The 20841-nt window shown below is 36.6% G+C and overlaps 1 protein-coding gene across 2 annotated transcripts in view; it reads right to left on the bottom strand.

Annotated features, from left to right (window-relative positions):
* Nucleotides 1-11269: 11269 nt before the first annotated feature.
* Nucleotides 11270-20841, bottom strand: part of wnt7bb (wingless-type MMTV integration site family, member 7Bb) — a 56282-nt gene continuing 46710 nt past the window's right edge. For both annotated transcript variants that reach the window (XM_079603431.1, XM_079603430.1), the window contains exons 3-4: nt 18224-18495; nt 11270-12835 (exon numbers count right to left, since the gene is read on the bottom strand). In XM_079603431.1, the coding sequence (XP_079459557.1) occupies nt 12356-12835; nt 18224-18495 (752 nt within the window). In that variant the 3' untranslated portion in view covers nt 11270-12355. The remainder of the gene's footprint in view (nt 12836-18223; nt 18496-20841) is intronic.

Here is a 20841-nt window from a genome sequence, read left to right on the forward strand (position 1 = left end):
CGTATATGCTCATATACTAATAAAAATGCACTACAATCTTTTAGAAACAATTATTATTATTATTTTTTAATCAAATAAATATATTTATGCAAAAAATTATATGGGGGAAAAATTATATGCTAGATACAGGGTGGAAAAAAAACAAAGACAAAAAAATATATAAATAATAAATTAAATTAAAACAAATGTATTTAAATAAATACAGGAAACATACAGGGTTGGAAAAACAACCAACAAATACAAATAAATAGATTTATATATTGTAAAGGTATATAAATAATACATAAAAAATAAATGTATTTAAGTAAATAAATAACTTCAGACAAAATGGAGATGATATAAATATTAAAGGGGTCATGACATGAGAAACCAAATTTGCCTTGATCTTTTGGTATATAAGAGGTCTTTGTACCATTAAAACGTCCTGCAAGTTTCATAGCTTAAGACGTCCTCCCCATTATAAACGAATCATTTATTTAATCAAGCTCTAAATACAGCTCGTTCTGGATTCATGGTAAGAAGTGACGTCACGGTACGAAGTGACGTACCAGCGTTTGCATACGACCGCCTCCGGCACAAGACAACTAAGCTTTAAGCGCAAGACAACTACGCTCATTTCGTATCACTGTCGCGCCCACGCGCCGCGCGCCTCACAAGTGTTCAGTCGACGGACAGCGAGTGGGTCTGTGTACATGGATATTACGATGCCACGCAGATGTGCTGTTACTGGCTGTGGACAAACAACATCTTTGAATACGCTGCGAAAGATCCAGACGACAGGGAAAAATGGATGCACTTTATTTGTCCCAGTCACGGCAGTGGTAGAGAACAAATCCCGAAATGATGCTGGCTTTGTCAGAAAACTGTTGCTCAAAGATAAGTCCGTGCTGACTATTCTGGGCTCAACGACGACGACGCAAACTGTAAGTAATGTATTTAAAACTGTAAACTACTTTTTAAATACGCTGAATCCGCACAGGTTCTGGCTGGGGGCGTTAACAATTGATGCATAGGCACTGACGTTAGCCAATCACAACAGTGGGGGTTAGCACTGAACTCTTAAAGGGGAAACACCCCCAAAACAGACTGTTTGAATCAGAGGATGAGAAACAGGGTGGGAAAAGGTCATAAATCACTACATTTTAAAAGTTTTTTTGTAAAAAAAACTATAGTAATACTATAATTGCACCTAAGGGAACATAATAATAAAATAAAAAAACCCATGTCATGACCCCTTTAATAAAAAATATATTTAGATTTTTTTATGATGCATACAGTGTGGAAAAAACAATAACAACAAGCTAAAAAATAAAAATGTGTACATTAAAGATAATTCCGGTATTTAACACCTTGAGTCTATATTGTAGTTTGTTTTGGATGAACAAGAGTGGTGGACAACATTTTTTTGACAATGGTTCCTCTCCTGTCATGGATGGACCCATTTAACATTGGAGTCAATGGGCATGTCCGAAAATGTCATTAAAACAGCCAATAATGTTCGTTTACAAAACTGTTAAACTCACCGAGTGGTTAGTGGTGTTCGTTGATGATTATAAACAATATATCATCGCAATATATGATTCCAATCCGTTTATTTTTATATAGTGGAACTATTTTTTCAGACACTTCACAACCGTGTAACTTCCGCTCAATATTTGAATCTGAAGCGTTAACACACTCCCGACCACTTGATGGCGATAACCGATGTTTATGTCTCGCGGGACACTCACGGTCACAGTCGAGTTCAACTTCATATTACAAGTAACAATTGATGAAGGTTTTGTTTGTTTATTTCGCTTACTCTCCCGGAGCACAGTTGCTCTGCTCGCTAGCCTTATGAGAAACGGAAGCGAGCAAAAAGACTACATCGACCAAATGTAAACAGCCCCCTTTCCGTTTCCGGTAGCGCATTTATATTAACGAGCACTCAGTCCTTCAACAGAATTCAATGGGATTTTACAAAATGACGAATAAAACACGACAGAAACTGTATTTCGCAACACTTTTTGTTTCTGGAACATCAACTAACATCACTAATCACTCGGTGAGTTGCACAGTTTTGAAAACTAATGTTAACGGTTGTTTTAATTACATTTTCGGACATGCCCATTGACTCCAATGTTAAATGGGTCCATGGCCAATTCTATTATAGTCAAAAACTCGAGAGAGGAACCATTGTCAAAAAAATGTTGTCCACCACTCTTGTTCATCCAAAACAAACTACAATATAGACTCAAGGTGTTAAATACCGGAATTATCCTTTAAAAAAAATACATAAATTAAATACAAAATAAATATATTTAAACACAAATAAATTCAAACAATTGAGATTCAAACAAAAATAAAAATTGATTTATAATTTTAATATATATATTATAACTTATTTAATAAATTAATAACTTCAGAAAAACTTCATAAAAACAGAAAACATAAATAATCAGTTAATATCTAAAAGTAAAATATTACAGTGAAAAGAAACTCATCTGACATTTTCACGTTCATCATCAGACAGAGATTGAGACACACACAAGCGCGCGCGCGCGGACTGCTGATGCTGCCGCTCGCGGTGTGAGGTTGGAGGGCGGTTCTGTTCACCCATTAACCCTACTCTAGTTTTACGTCCACGCCAACATAAATACACGCGCCGGCCAAGCGCAGGATAATTATTTAGTGCTCGCCGGCCTCATCTCTCCCCCTCCCAGCGCGCACATCCACGGCCCTATCTGTTGATCTGACGTTATTTACGGTTTACTGTTATTGTCCAGAACAGAAACTTATTAAAGTGCAGTTATTAAACGTTCTCGCAGGGGCAAGATCTGCCGTAAATCTAATGTTTCCCAGAGTCCGTCGGACCCTAATGGATGGTTATGGTTATCTAGTTGAGTTGTTTGCGCAAAAATGCTGTTCCCCACCAGAAAGAGACGATGTAATCGGGTCTTATAAGAATTATTAAGCGTCTTCGACATGCGCTGCAGTAAAGATGATTTGGATTAAGAGGTTTTTATGTGATGAACTGTGTTTTTGCGGCCTCCCTTTCAACCACCTAGTCATCTTGTGTGTCTTCTCAAGGCATCAAGTTTAAAAGTACGGCAACATAAGGAACACAGCATACTTTCATAATACTCAATGTACTATTTTAGCAGTTTTCAGCATTTGTTATGTAGGGTTATTATAGTTAACTATATCTAAAAACTTTTTTTTTTTTACCTGTTATATTTTTTTCCATTCATTCAAATAAATGTAAAACATTTACTTAAGTAAAAAAAATAATTTGAAAAATGATTTTGTGTTTTCTATTTTTGCAGGTAAAAGCTGTGATGGCAAAAAACACTAGCAAACAATAACGTTCAAACTGCTAACTCAAGTAAGTAACCTTAACAAACAAGCGTATTCTATGACAAAGATTGTTTTGCATACACTCTGTATGCATTTTTAATGTTAAAATTGTGTAATATTTATTAATTTGATTATGTGCATTTGGTTGCGGGTGCAGTGTGCTTGCAGAGACTCCGCCCACACACTCCTCTGATTGGCTGTGATTTTTGATTGATTTTTTTCACGTCTCATAGTCGTGTCGCATCTGATGCGGACAGACAAATTGCATGACGCTGGAATCACAACACGATGTTAAAGTCCCCCTGTGGTGAGAATCCAGCTTTTAATGTTGTTTATGTGTCTATGTGGTGTTTTTAATATTCATAAGTCGACAGCATTGCTGAGTATTTTCTGCTTAAAACTGCAGTGAACCAAAGACAGTCTCAAAAACACGGTTTGAAATCGCTGGTGTTTCTGACGTCACAAACTACCTTGTAACCAATCAGATCAACGTGTGATCGTCAACCAGTGGATCTCTGAGTGAGTGAGTGAGTGGAGGCGGGGCTCATTTGCATATTCATAGAACCGCGTATACTTAATGAGGCAAGGGTGTCGAGTTACATTCGAGATATATTTTAAGGCATAAAGACTTTTTTTTCAAAGAAGAAACGTTTAAAAATGTAATTTTGGTGATCAAAGAAGTTTAAGAGGAATAAAATGATTGACTACAGGGGGACTTTAAAAATAATGTTAACTTTGAATAACGCATCTAGAAACCCATGCAATTGTACTGCAAAAAAAATAAAAATAGCAATGATATAAAAACATCCATAAAACATTAATTTACTTGGAAAAACAAGGCTCACAAAATTTTATTTTATGTGAGATTTATGTTAACAGCCAAGGAGGTCATAAAAATAAGCATGAAACCAATTAATATCTAATGCAATTCTGCGTCCAAAGTAAATCTCATTTTAAGGATGTTTAGACATTTTCACAAGACAAAAATGCTGACTAAGAAAATATTTTTTTGCATTGCATCCAGCTTTTATGAATGCAAGAACGCCCCAACTCTTCTTCTTGGCGGTTCACATTCATCATTCTGCTGTTTTTTAATCATTCTGCTGTTGCGTCGTGAAGATCCTAGCAGGACACGTCGCGGGTTCGTCCTCCTCGGGCCGTCCGGTACCCAGCAATAGATGAGCTCAGTCTGTTCCTTTGAATCCACCATGTGTTCCTCACCGCTAATATCAACCAGATGACAGAGAACCTCACAGTGATTGTCTCTCAATGAGACAAGTAGTCAAAATAACATGAAGGAGATTATGAGCTGCGTTACTCAACAGACAAAGCGGCACATTTGTCTCCGGAGTGAAAACCCGAACGCTTAAAATCATGAACTTCCAGTCTTTTCATCTTTCAGATGGACAATATTTTGTTCATAAACAGAATTTTTTTTTTGTTCATAAACACTAAATTATTTATTCAAATAGAGCAACTCTCTTCATAAATACTTTTAAAATACAGAAACTCTCTTCAAATTCACTAAATTCTTGTTTCGCAATCGCAACTCAATTATGTGACATACAGGTCAAAGGTCAGTGCCAACATGATATATGTAGTCCAAGCGTCTCCATAACTTTGGGATTGTGTTCACGAAAACATTGAAATCATAGAAAACTGCTTGACTTGGATCCAGAAGCAGGAATATTGAATATCCATTAGTATGTGTTGAAAAGTGTTAAACGGCTCAGCAGCTCAAATTCTCATTGTTTCGTAACAACTTCGACATAATATTTCCAATCCAGCGAGACAAATGTGAACAGTGCTTTTCACGACGTCTCATGCCAATATCTCACTGAGTAATAAAGGCCACGACAATTAATCTTCATAGTGAGGTTTGTGTGTGTGTGTGTGTGTGTGTGCCACATGAGTGCTACTCAAATCTGGGCTAAAATCAGCAGCAAAAACTAGTTAATTGAGAGTCTGACTTTTTTATTCGCCACAATTCACTTGATAAAACACCATTAACAACAATTTATCACACGTATAGGGGTTGAGTATTGATTTATCTAAATATGTATAAAAAAAAATTGAGAATATACATACACACACACACACATATATATATATATATATATATATATATATATATATATAATTTAAGCATTTTTTAAAGTTTTTATAAAAACTTTTTTTAAAATATATATATACATATGCATGTTTTAACATTAAAAATTATAAATAAAGATCTTATATTACTATATATATTTATATATACACATATATATAATGTAAACATGCATATGTATTTACATAGAAAATATATATACATAAATAAATACATGTATTTACATACATCATGTATATATTAAATATTTAATTAAAATTTACATTTAAACATTTTATTATATTTATCATTTTGCCATATGTAAACAGGCATATGTATTTACATAAAGGATGTTATATAATATTAGACTATATATTAAATTAAATTTGATAAACTTTTAGTTTTTTGCAACATATAAGTAAAAGTGCATGTATATATATGCATATATATATATATATATATATATATATATATATAATATATGTATGTGTATATATCAAATGTACACTTATACTTTATATAGTTTTCATAAAGCTTGTGTGAGTGCTATTACTCATCTGTGAGGTCTGAACAGGCTCGCCTCAGGGTGGGCTGGTCCGCTATCTTTCACTCCCCTAGTATGAAAACAAGACATAAATCATCTCTGTGTTTTCACACTGAAGTCGCGTTACAAGCTGCCAACACTGACGCTCAGATTCAGGAGCATTGCTAACAGTAGTTAGCACAGTAACAAACGCTATCGTTCCTCCTGCTGCGTCGCTGGGACGGTCCTGCAGAGCGGCGGGATGTGTGCAGGTTTCCTTCAATCTCCACCGGCGTTCTGGAAGATCTCAGACGTCAGTTGAAAGCATCCCGTTACGCTTTTGTCTTCACCCTCCACCCTCCTTCCATTCCTTCTCCTCGTTTCTCTGAAAGATAATTTATTCTTTACGACTGTCACGTCTCTCCCACTCGCAGCTGCACGCTATCCATAAGCTCATCCCGCGCTAACTGATTGCTAGTCTGAGATTTGTGTGTCTACCCGGTAGGTCCCGTGAAATCCCCCACAATGCTCAGCGCGTGCTGCTTTGGAAGACACGGGTGAGCACATTTAGATTTACATACACAGTGTACATTTACACGCCTGGAGCTGATGCTTTATGGGTAATAACGGGATACAGTTGATAGTCGTTCTAGAGAAAGCATATATATATACGCACACACACACACGTATAAAATGTGTATGTATGTATGTATATATATATTTTATAAAACTGTTGCCATAGCCTATGTATATTTACATCGTAAAACAATATTTTATTTGTACATTTTCTAAGTTGTAGTGAAACAAAAATTATTGGAGTATGTTCTATAAGCAAATACAATTTAGTCTTTCACATTTAATTTAATGTTATCCATTTGTGAATTTTCTGAGTGAAAATTCTTTAAGTAAAATCTATGTTATTAATTAATTAATGTGCAATATGAATAATCCATGCAATTATTAATAAATGGCATGTTGTTTTTGCAATTTGATGATTTTCCTTTAATTATCTGGTCAAATTTAGGCTCAAATTGTGTAATTTTTGCGATGTTTTATGATCAGGGTCATAGGTCAGTCCAGAAGAGGTCGATTTGGAAATCTTTTTGGCATTTCCAAATGGATACACAAATGGCAGACTTCTCCTTGAATATGACTCTACAAAATGCATGATTTCCTCGTGAGAATGAAGTGATCGGACAACACCTTTACCTCCAATCAAAACTCAGAGAACTCATGAATCATACGAATACTTCATATTCATATTTCTGATTAATCATATATGTGACCCTGGATCACAAAACCAGTCACGAGTCGCACGGGTATATCTCTGGCAATAGCCAACTATACATTGTATGGGTCAAAATTATCCATTTTTCTTTTATGCCAAAAATCATTAGGATATTAAGTAAAGATCATGTTCCATGAAGATATTTAGTAAATTTCCTCCCGTAAATATATAAAACATGTATTTTTGTGAGTGAATGCAGCACAATCGTGAACATAAATGCACAACTTTAAAAGAGATTTTCTCAATGTTTCCATTTTTTTTGCACCCTCAGATTCCAGATTTACAAAAGTTGTATCTCGGCCAAATATTGTCCTATCCTAACAAACCATACATCAATGGAACGCTTATTTATGCAGCTTTCATATGATGTATAAATCTCAATTTCAAAAAATGGACATGTGACTGGTTTTGTTGTCCAGGGTCACATTTCTCATCGAATGATCTGAGCTGCTTCACAGTCATGTTATCAACTCTAGACTCTTACTGGATGACTTTTAGGATACATATTTCAAAGTTGAGACTTAATCATAAGTGGGAACTCTAAAGTGGGTTTTATTAGTCACTAATCGTTTGTTAAGAAGTGAAACGAACAGCGATCTATTAAACACAGTTGTTCTCTCTCACCCTCGTGAGATAGTGGCTCTCGATCGACCGTTTCTGTGTGAATAAGGCCGCCGGCATTTGTTCAACTCGCATTGAACAAACGATCTTGACACCAGAACAAAAGCCGCTTTAGAGGAGAGCACACACACTGCAGACTCTGTTTTTCTCTCTCATATTTTTTAATGACAAAATGTTTGCCAGAAACAGGTGGATTTATTTTGGGCAATCCGGGGTATAGTGATGGAGCTTAGATGGTTCCGGGCCCCAGGGCTTCAGACGACTAACAAAACACATCTTACTTCTGCTTTGCTGCCTGTCTGTAATGCCTTTCAGCCGAGGGCATGACGGTCCCAAAGGCTTCCCTCCAAACTCCCCAAAAAAAAAAAAAAAAGTTTCAGCTTGGGTATATATTCTATAAAGCATATTTCAGTTAAATATACATTAAAGTTCACCCAAAAATGTAAACTCCGTCAGTAATTACTCTCCCTCATGGTGTTCCCCGTAAGACTTTCGTTCATCTTCAGAACTCAAATGAAGATATTTGTGATTAAATCTGAGAGCGGTCTCACTCCTCCATAGGCTTCTATTGTAATTTAAACTTGCCGGCCCAGAAAGTTAGTGAAGACATCGTTAAAATAGTCCGAGTGACCACAGCGGCTCAACCTTAAGTTTATCAAGCGACGAGAATACTTTTTGTGTGCAAACACAAACGTCAGAACGGAGGCTCACTATTGGCCGACGCTGGTCATGTGTGTGATGCTGGCCAATAGTGAGCCTCCGTTCTGACGAACAACCCAGAAGCGCTGCGCTGTTACACTACGAAAGATGAACGAAAGTCTTACGGGGTTGGAACAACATGAGGGAGAGTAATTACTGACAGCATTTTCATTTTTGGGTGAACTAACCCTTTAAGATCACGAAATATCACAGACAAGACAATATTAATCGAAAACTAGATAGTGTAGATTTAACTAAAATTGTGTTCAGTTTTTCCAAGTTTACCGCCAGTATCTTGCTTCTCAGATGTTTCTCGAGAAAAAGACCTTACTTTACATCGCTCGCTTAGATGCCAATCAAAGTCAATCAAAAATAAATAGGTTTGTCAGCTTTTAAAATGGAGAAACCACTTTACTGTTAAAATATATTTACAACTCATACACATTTAAGCAACTTTTTTTATAGTTATACAAGTTATAAGTTATATAAGATTCAACAAAAAAAATTTAGCCAGTTTGAATTCATTTAAGTTGAAATGACTTGAATACTTTCAAATTAAGGCAGAAATGAAACTTAAGTTTTTAAGGGTGAAATAGGTGGAGATTCCCATATCTATTGTATTTAAAAATCAATCAAACTGTTATTTTAATGCTAATTTATTTGTAACTTGGCAATATGGCAAATACTAATATTATATGGTGGCTGATGTATTTAAACATACATCAAATATTGAAAAACAGGTTTAGTAAAAATACAACGAATATGCAATATAGTGCCTATATTTAGCAAAATGTTCATTTTTTTCTAGTTTTTGGACGTGATATTGTTTACAAGCTATTTTATTAGTCTTTCCGCGGTTGAAACACTGATTGGGCGATTACATGTGACATGATACTGATTTCTGTAGGTTGTACTGCATCTTTCAACATACCTTCTGATGTTCATTCATGTTTATTTCATGCTGTAAGTAGTAAAGTGGAAGAGATGATCGGTCACTTGAACTCCGGCGCTACGGCGATCTGTCACGCCTCATTAAAGAGCACCAAAACTGTATTTATTGTTTGAATTTCATGACAAAATGGACAGAATTTAAAAGCTGAGATCCGAAGCGCTACAAAGCTTTGTTCATTCATCAGCTAAAAACAGCTTAGACTAAAAGATCAGTTCTTGGAATTTAAGGATCGATAATCTTTCTTCAAAATCAATTAAAATTGAGAAATCGATATTTTCAACCCAGCCCTATTATACAATTTTTTGCTAAATATTTTATTATATAACATACAGGTGAAACTCGAAAAATTAGAATATCTTGCAAAAGTTATTTTTTTTTCCAGTACCGGTAATTCAACTTAAAAGGTGAAACTAATATATTATATAGACTCATTACATGCAAAGTGAGATATTTCAAGCCTTTATTTGTTATAATTGTGATGATTATGGCTTACAGCTTATGAAAACCTTTTCACAATATTCTAATTTTGAATTTGGGGTTTTCATAAGCTGTAAGCCATAATCATCAAAATTATAACAAATAAATGCTTGAAATATCTCACTTTGCATGTAATGAGTCTATATAATATATTAGTTTCACCTTTTAAGTTGAATTACTGAAATAAATGAACTTTTGCACCATATTAAAATTTTCAGAGTTTCACCTGTATATATATATAGTGTGTGTGTTTGTATAATTAAAAAAAATATATATATACGATTATACAATTCTGAGAACCAGACTTTCAGAAGTTATTTTTCCTTGCAATAACATCATAAACGTCAGTCAACTTCGATCCCAAATTCATTTTATAGCTCTTAAAGTCCATACATTTTCATTTTTCCAAAGGAATTTTTGGAGAAACATGACTGAAGCGCTATGAAAGAGTAAAATATCTACCGCAGTTCGAGACCGAATCAACCTAAACTCTCTTGTTTTTTCCCCCTTTAATTCCTAAGATAACTCCACACATGCCACAATCAAGCGAACGGACCACAAGATATTATAAACATGTGTTTTCCTCAGAAACGTACAGAAAGGCTGGATCAGCGAGCTGCTCGCTTGATTTAACTATGATATCTAATGATGTATGTTTCCTCCTCATGCCCTATTAAGATTAAGAGTGACTGGAACTGCGCAATACGGGCACAATTTCCGGCCTTTGGGAGCGTGGCCTCAAATATGAGTCACAGTGAGTATCCCAGCCTCGTTTTAGGCAACATTCCCAAATGGGGTTCGAAGACATGGAAGTGGAAAGCTGTCGCTGACATGGCCAGGAAACGAGCATAAAAAGCCACCAATGCAATTCATCTTGTCATTTATAATGGGGAAATGGCGACGAGTCTTTTCTTTTCGGGCTTAATGTTCGTTTGTTGAGAGGTGATGTTTGTTTAATGGTTTTCAGGCTTCTGAAATACAGGAAACTGGAGTTGGGATTCATGCTGATGTCATGTGCACTTGAAAACACCAATGTTTGGGTCCAAACTTTTCATAAATGGACTTTTGCATTAGGGCTGTAAACGATTAATCGCGATTAATCGCATCCAAAATAAAAGTTTGTGTTTACAAAATAAATGTGTATAATTATTTCGTATATATAAATACACACACGTGCATGTATATATTTAAGACGTTTTTTTTTATTTATATATAAAATATTTATATATAATATAAATTATATATAAATCTATATACAGTATATACATGCAAATATTTCTGAAATATATACAAGCACGTGTGTGTATTTATATATATAAAATAATTATACACAGTACACACACATTTATTATGTAAGCACAAACTTGGATGCGATTAATCGATTAACAGCTCTATTTTGCTTTTTTTTTTTAAACAATTAATTTGGAAGCAATCAACCACAATTGAAAAAGCAATGCAATGAATCATATAATCGTGCATAGTTAGGGTTGAAAAAATAAAAGTGTTATTTTTCCCGTCAATAAAATCCCAAATGTCAGTCAACTTGATATTATTTTACTTTTAATTGCATCGTATCTGAATAGAAAAAATATCAGTGCAGCACTCTGTAACATATCCAGAAATATACTCGTTCCACATTTCATGAACTGAGGAAGGATCTTTGAATCGTAGACACTGCTTTAGCCAAGTTGGAAAAAGAAAAAGTGGCCCAAATGTCTATGGCATACCTACGGCTGGATTTCAGAAAAGATGGACCGATGTTATTAACATGCATCAGCCGAGCAAAAAAAAAAAATGACAGTGGTTTCGGAAGTCAACACATCATTAGCCATTAAACGTTTCTGTCGGAAAATACGGGGCCTTTACGTTTCATCTTTAGTCACGAGTTTCTACAAAGTCTTTGTTTCCATTACTCTCTTTTTTTTTTACACTTAGTACAAAATAACACATTTCTACCCGTTAGCACTTCGGTTCCTTAGGAGACTATAACATATAATATATAATAATTTATTTTCAGTGTTCAAACAGACAGATCCAGTGTGACTGGATAACTAACATACTCTACCAGGTTCCAGTTGGCATTTTAGGAGGCTTTTTATACATCCCTCGATTTGCACTGAGCTCCTTAAACACAACTCAAACGAGTTCCTTTGTGCCGCCGACGCGGCAACGTCTCGTGCCGAATCCCTAGAAACGCTACAAATCCCAGAATGCACTGGTATCCTGCAGTCCTTGAGCGCGAGTCAGTGCATGTACTTCTGGGCTCGTACCTACTGATAGAGTTTAGTATTTTAACTCTCATGTTAAAGCAAATATACATTCTGCTGTGCAAAAACCGGCCGAGTAAAACTGGCTTCCTCCCGTTCCCGTTCATTTGCAGGTAAAAACCTCCGTCCTCTCGCTACAGGTGTTGCATTTCACAAAACAACACCACTGGAATTTACAGTTGCATTGCCACACCTTGGTGTACTGATGCGTGTTGTAGCCCCGCCCACAACACATGAGGTCACAACCATCCGTGTGCGGAGACGTCCGGTTGCACATTCGCCCCTGCGTCCCAACGCTGCCCGTTTTGGCGTCCTCTTCGCAATAGTTCGGCGAGCGCTCGATGTACACCAAGTCTGCTTCCTTGGGCTTCTGGTAACCGGGAGTCTTCTTCACCTTGAGGAACGTGGGCTGTCGTAGACGTGATGCACGGACCGCCTCCACGTGCACCGCTTTGTTGTACTTGTCCTTCAGGACGTATCCGATCTCGCGAAACTTCGGTAACGTGGTCCAACAGGTTTTGGTGGTGCAGGAGCCCGAAACGCCGTGACATTTACATTCCTGCTTCATTCTCCCTTCCAGAACCTGCAGAAAATCACAACAACACGAGTCTTGTGAGATTAGCATTTACAAACTGGTAAAATGCTAACATAAAAGGACAAACAACAGCATTCTGGAGTCACATGATGCAAGAAAACAATGGGCTCTATCATACACTCAGCGTTATGCAGCGCAGGCGCGACGCAAGTGTGTTTTGCTAGTTTCAGCCTGACGTAGTTATCATTTTCACGTCCTGCGCCATGTTGTTTAAATAGCAAAATGCGTTTGCGCCCATGGGCGTGTTGGTCTGAAAACGAGGTGTGTTCAGGCGCATTGTTGGCGTCTTGCTATGTTGTGGAACTGAAATACACTGCGCCATTGACCAACTGCAACCTTGTCAATGGCGCAATATTTATTTTTTTATAGTAATGTGCGGCTATAGGCGGGTCCACAACGCACGCACACTCTGCTTATTACACACACACTCTGCTTATTATTACACACACAGGGATGCGCAGCAGCACACAAACATGCCAAATATTAAAAAGAAAAGGAGTACAATTTAAAAGATTCATATTGTGTACATAAAGATATGGTGGAATTTGGCTTGTCCCATAGATGGTCTGTTTGCGCTTTAACCTCACACACACACACACAACTTTAACCACACACACACAGCTTTATCCTCGCGGCTCGCACACGAGCAGATCCGTTTCCTCGCTTTCAGTTTTTCTGCTTGCAAATTCCTCCATGTAAATAGCGAATCCGCCATGACGTGAGGGCAACTGGCTTTTAAAGGGAATGGGAGATGAGACTCTGATTGGTTTATTTCACGTTACGCCCAAAACACACCCATTACTCATTAAGAGAATACACACAACCCGTTTAGACCATGCGCCAGGAGCACCGACCATTTTTACCGTCGTTAAACTAGCAAAAGTGGATTCGGACCGACCTAAGCGCACATGTGCCGTGCGGTTAAGACCATGAGCTTGTATCGTTAAAATAAGGCCTAATGTGTGTTTCACTAACTGTTTATGAGAAATCCTTCTTGGGACAATTTTATCAACCACATCGTCTTAAATAACAACACAGAATAAGGTTTTGCTATGCAAGACATTTGAGCATATTTTGCTCTTCTTCATCCAAAGCTTTTTGTCTGTAATATAAAATTGAACACCCCTCATAGATGCAAACATACCAGAGATCATTTAGAAAAAATACACATTTTGAAACCAATTAAAACAAAAAAAATTATTTGTATCTTAAGCACGTCCGTAATGTGTAATGTTTATTAAATATATATATATATATATATATTGTCTAATATTTTATGTAAAACTACTATAATATAATATTTAAGTAATATTTTATTATAAAATATAATATTTTACAATATATATTAGCATATTTGATATGTTATTATATCATATTTTTAATATAATATAGTATAATATTATATTATATAACGGCCAAAATGGAATAATAGTCATACAGCCTAATGTTGAAAAAAAAGTTATATATTGTATAATATTTTATGTAACACTCTATTAGAATATAATATTTAAGTACTATTTTACTATATAATATGTATTACATCATATTTGATAATATAATATAACATTTGAAATAGAATAATAGCTATACAGCCTAATGTTTAAAAAATAGTCTATATATTGTATAAAATGTATTATATCATATTTGTTATAATATAATATATTTGTTCCATGTGTTATTATCATGTTTTTATATTTTTCGTTTAGTTTTTGTTTAAAACATATATTTTATCTTAAATTATCATTAGCTATTCATTCATCAGACTGGAAAAGGAAGGTCAAGTCGACCGCACTGCATTGTGGGATATAGTATCTCTCACGTATTCCATGCATAAAGAACATTCACAAACGCTGCACATTCTGCACACTTCAGAAATGCTATTCTGAACACTCTGGAGACAAAAACACAGCACATGTATGCGAACGGCTTTCGGAAATCAGCTTTTTATGGTTTGCGTTGAAGACAAGCATGTTCATGCAGTGGAAAAACCATACGATCTAATGTGCTACATTAATACTGCTCTCTGCCAGTTACCCATCAAACCTACTCTGTAATTCCCTCTACCTTCCTGCGCACCACATCTATGAGCAGGAAAAATAAATATAAATCTCCTACAGCCAAACGCGTTAGATGTGGATTATTGAGCTTTTTAATGAATTGCAGATCTTTTGCAGCGATGAGGCTACAGAACGACGTGGACAAACGAAAACAAAAATGTATCTGCATGTACAGTATGTTGCATAGAAAAGGAAATATTTTTTTAGATTTACATTGGATATCAATACTGTATGAAACGCTGAAAGACTTTTTCCAGACCCCTTTTCTCTGTCTGGCACGACTCCTCACCAGAAGCAATTATCATTTCCCTGGAAAACACATGTAAACTAATCGATCAATCCCACAAAACCATCCTGACCCACGCGAGGCCATTGACGGTTAAAGCCGGCTGGGATCTCTCGATTTCAACCGGGTCTGTGCAAGAACAAAAGAGGTCGGAGGGATTGTTCTGGCAAGACATGTATAAACATCTACATTCAAGTTTTGTCCGTCCTAGCCTGTAATACTCTTCCAAATACTCTTATGAAAGCTGCCAGTTTTCCATTTTAAATAAAAATTGGTTCCTAATTCGGCACTGATTGAATTATGCTGAAAAATGAACAGAATAAATATATTATTGCAATATGATTTCACATTTTTAAAATGTACTTGTTCCAAAACCTAGTAAGCTGCCTACATAGACTGCATTTTAAGGCATATATATATATAAATGCATTGTTATTTAGGTATACATTGTGATATATGCATAATTGTTTTATCTCATTTTACATTATTTATATATTTTTATATTTTGGTAGTTTTCTATTTCATTTTAATTGTATAAATGTTATATATAAAACAATTATTATTAGTAGTACTTTTAATTTCACTATATATATATATATATATATATATATATATATATATGTGTGTGTGTATATATATATATATATATCTACACATAATTTAAAATATGTAAATATAAATATAATGTATATATAAATGTTAACTTACAAATAATATAAAAAATATATATAATGTATATAGGCTATAGTATATATATATACGCATAATCGTGTGTGTGTGTGTGTGTGTAAAATATCTACACATAATTTAAAATATGTAGATATAGATATAATGTATATATAAATGTTAACTTACAAATAGTATAAAAAATGAAAAAAGCATTAATTTGATTTCCTAAAATGTAACCTGGATTTTCAGCCATTATTTAACCAATGAACATATTGTTCCCTTGCAAAACATTGCTTATCTGAACACCCGTACCGCTATTGAAATCAGTTCCACGTGTCTCCAATGCATCAACCGTTGATTCTGCAGAGAAATGCGTTCATGACTAATGTTGATTCAGCATCCACCGAGCCAGCGTGTGCCCGCAGGCAAACGGCATTTCAAAATGAACGATGTGTTACTTCACAAGCCGTCCGAAGGCCCACAGCGCTGTTTACATTTGCCTGGATACGCTTATATCCACAGCGCTAATGTGGACCAGTTCTGGCCCGGCTCGCTTCAACCACATACAACCACGTATGATAGCAATTGAAATTCCAGAGTGGCAACTTCCATCTTCCCCCATTCAGAGTCACATGGTACGTCCCGTTCCCCCCTTAACATATGATGCTATGGCTCCATGAATGCCATTGTGGGTCCTCTATAAAAGCCTGACTCAATGGAGCGAGGGTTGTGTTTTCAGTGCAGCAGAAAGACTCGCAATAATATCCTGTTACAGGCTTTAGACTTGATGATTCCCTACAGCGGCCCGCGATGGGATTGGACCGGCTCCAACTGGCAACCGGGCTCAATCCCGGCTCGCTCACACCATAAAGCCTTGTGTTATTAATTAGATCCATTTGTCACCGGAGTGCATGCGGTTCTGCTGTTTCAGTGCATGTTGTTATGTGTTCTTGGATGACTAACAGCTATCAAACAAACAAACATGGCCAAAGCGGCGCGCAGCCAAACCGAGCTTGAACCGGCATCAAGGAGCGAACCGAGAAAGCACTCAGTAATTGGCTGAAGCGGAACGAGTTGCTGAAACTGTTCAAGCACTCGTCTGCCGAACGAATCCTCGGTTTGCCACCTGCGAAGGACGAACTACACCATCTAAACTGTATTGGAGGACTGTGAAGACGAATCACGCCAATTGCTAAAATGCATTTGTCTTTTCAACAAGAATTAATGGATAAGAACTTTTCCGAAAGAATTAGTTATTTGCTTCTTTTAACTAAACGTCGGCCAGAAAGTGCTTCCAAGCTTCAATGTTTTAAAGCCTCTGACATCTAAAACAGATTAAGCCGCTTTGTCTGGAAGATTTTCCCAACAAAATGGATAAATGTTTCTGCGAGACGACCACGACCAATGTTGGTAAATTGTCAAATTAAAACGCCCTTGAGAAATGGCAAATGAACGCATGCAATCTTTTCCCCGAAGATTTGATTTGTTTCTTCAAGTCAACATTGGCCTCTTTTGAGCCTTTAAAGGTTTTTAGAAAAGCTTCTGAAGTCTAAACGGATTAAAGGAGTAGTTCACTTTAAAATTAAATTTACCCCATAATTTACTCACCCTCAAGTCATCCTAGGTCTATATGACACAGGGCTCGACATTAAGGCTTGTCCGCTTGTCCGGGACAAGTGGATTTTTTTGTAGGACAAGTGGAAGTGAAAATTAGTTGTCCCACTGGACAAGTTAAATTTCAAACAAAATAAAATGCCATGTTACCTCACGGTATGTGCCACTCGTTACGTCTATTTTACGGATTTAATTTTAACGATTTGAAACGAACTAATTTTTTTCCCCACAATCCGTCGAACCAGTGTCCAACTCAGAATGCTTTGATTGGCCAATCAGGAGTCGGTCCAAGTTGAAACATTTTTACCTGCCTCAAAGCACCAGGAAAAGCTCCAAAATAATAAAGTAATAAGGTAATAAAGACCTTCTGAAGCAAAGCCATGAGTTTGTGTAAAGAAGAAAAATATTCATATTTAAAACTTTATAAAGTAAATTATAAAACGGTTAGTTCCGATCCTTGATTCTGATTGGTCAATAGCTGTGTTTTATTCACGATAAACATGGCTGTGACCGCTTCACCCAACGGTTATATGTATCACTACACAACACCCCTAGCAACCACTCTTAGCAACGCAAACACATGTTTGATCTCATCGATATTGTTCATTGAAGCTATAGTAGAGTATTGTGAGAGATCGAGGAAGCGAGTGTACCTGCATTTACAGTAGATATAGCATTTTCCTTCAGGGATGTAAATAAAAAATGCAATAAAAAAAAAAGTCCTTACATTTTAATCAAAATGCGCCTCACCTTTCGCCCAGCTTCGTTGTTATGAAGGTTCATCAGCCGTCTGGCATTTTTTTTAATCTCCCGGGCGTCCACAAACTTCCGGGAAAACTCAATGCCGTATTTGATGTCCGCGGAGCATCCGCCCCATTTCCAGCCCTCCTCCTGGTTGTTGTATCCCTGTTTGTCCCTGTCGCAGCCGCAGTGGCTCATGTTGCCCTGACTGCACGCGGCCGTGACGGCGTGGGCGACCCCAGCGGCGGTGATGGCGTAGGTGAATGCTGCCTCCCTGCTGCCTGGGGGGAAGAGGGAACACACTGTGATATCTGCTCAACACGACTCAAACGCCAACGCGTGTGCATGCAAAAACTAGCTAAATTAGTATTTTGTGGTAAATAGTGGTAGTAGAAAAGCTAGCTAGCATCACTTACTGTTGCTCATATGACGAGATTTAAGTATCTGTCTATTAAACCATAATACCATTGCTGAGGAGAGGTGTGCAGTTATTTAACTTAATGAGTTGTGAAACCCCCACCCTAGCAACCAGCGAAAATACACTGGGCAACCACATAACGTGCTAAAAACGGATTAGAACACTTTAACAACTGCATACCAACACCCTAGCAACCAGCCAGAACAGAACTCCCAGGCAATCACATATCTGTGCTAAAAAACAATATAAAAACATATTAGCAACTGCATAGCAACATCCTAGCCACCAGATAGAACTGGCAATTACATAACATTGTCCTCAACAACACTGATTAGAACACCTTAGCAACTGCATATCAATACCCTAGCAACCAGCCAGAACAGAACACCCAGGCAATCAAATAACTGGAAAAAAAAACAATAAAAGAACACTTAAGCAACATCCTAGCAACCAGCCAGAACACCCTGCCAATTAAATAGAATTGTGCTAAAACCAATTAAAGAACACCTTATCAACTGCATAGCAACACCATAGCAAACAGCCAGAACAGAACGCCCAAGCAATCACATAACTGCTAAAAAACAATAAAAGAACACCTAAGTAATGGCATAGCAACCAGCTAGAACACCCTGGCAATCACATAACATTGTGCTAAAAACAATTAGACCACCTTAGCAACTTCATAGCAACACCCAAGCAAACAGCCAGGCAATCACATAACATTGTACCAAGAAACAAATTAGAGCACCTTAGTAACTGCATAGCATAGAAAATTATTCTAAAAAATAATAGAACGAAGAAACAGCATAGCAACCACACAACACTGTACTGAAAAACAATATCCACACCTTAGCAACTGCATAGTAACCAGCCAAAATACACTGGCCAACCACATAACATTGTGCAAAAAACTGATTAGAACACCTAAGCAATTGCATGGCAAAACCCTGGCAACCAGACAAAACACCCTGACAATCACATAACATTGAACTAAAAACAAATTAAAATACTTTAGCAACTGCATAGCAATACCCCTAGCAACAAGTCAGAACAGAACACCCAGACAATCACATAACTGTGCTAAAAAACAACAAAAAAAAGAACACCTTAGCAACTCCATAGCAACATCCTAGCAACCAGCTAAAACACCCTGGCAAACATTGTACTAAAAACAAATGATAACACCCAAGCAACTGCATAGCAAAATCCTAGCAACCCACCAGAACACCCTGGCGATCACATAACATTGAACTAAAAACAAATTAGAACACCTTAACAACAGCATAGCAACCACCTATCAATGTTCTAAAAAGCGAACAAATTAAAACGCAGAAGAAACAGCATAGCAACATTGTGCTAAAAAACAATTAGACCACCTCTACAACTGCAGAGCAACAACCTAGCAAAATATAATATTGTGCTAAAAAACCATTAGAACACCTTAGCAACTGCATGGCAACACCCTAGCAACCAGCCAGAACACCTAATATAATGGCAGCAACCTTTGCATGTGCAAACACCACTTGTGTTATAAAAATAATAATTAAAAAGTCTACATTTTTTATTTACACTGTTAAAAACTAGTATTTATATGAGCAACAATATGAGTTGACTTGATTAGATAATCAATATCTTAAACAAAAAACATGATTTGGTATCTTAATGACTAAAAATGAGAATGGACTATAGTGGAATATAAAAACATTTTGTTTTAGAATTTTTAAGTAATTTCAAAAGAGAAGTGTTGGGTCCGAGTCCACCTTTGTCGAGTCCGAGTCGAGTCCAAGTCCTTAACAACCGAGTACAAGTCCGAGTCCAAAGAGGGCCGAGTCGGACTTGAGTCCGAGTCCTTAACATCCGAGTCCGAGTCGAGTCCGGCCGAGTCCACAAAGATTTAAATTATTTGAAATTGACCTTTCACAAAGACCCTTTATCCTCTGAAGAGTTGGACTAAATTAATGAATGCATTTTTAAACAAATAAGAACAATTCACACCAATGATCCAGTTCAAAATTTTACACCCCTTGGCTCTTAACGGATGCTTCCTTCTTGTGCATCACTAAATGTTTGCAGGGTTTGTAATAGTTGTGTATGAGTCCCTCAGTTGTCACCAGTGTGGAAATATGGATCTTACAATCATAGTCACTGCTAGTAAGGAGTCAAATATGCAGAAGATGCTGGAAAAGCAAAGAATGTAAGGAGCTGGAGG

The sequence above is a fragment of the Phoxinus phoxinus genome, assembly GCF_949152265.1.
Source record: "Phoxinus phoxinus genome assembly, chromosome: 25".
Taxonomy (NCBI): domain Eukaryota; kingdom Metazoa; phylum Chordata; class Actinopteri; order Cypriniformes; family Leuciscidae; genus Phoxinus; species Phoxinus phoxinus.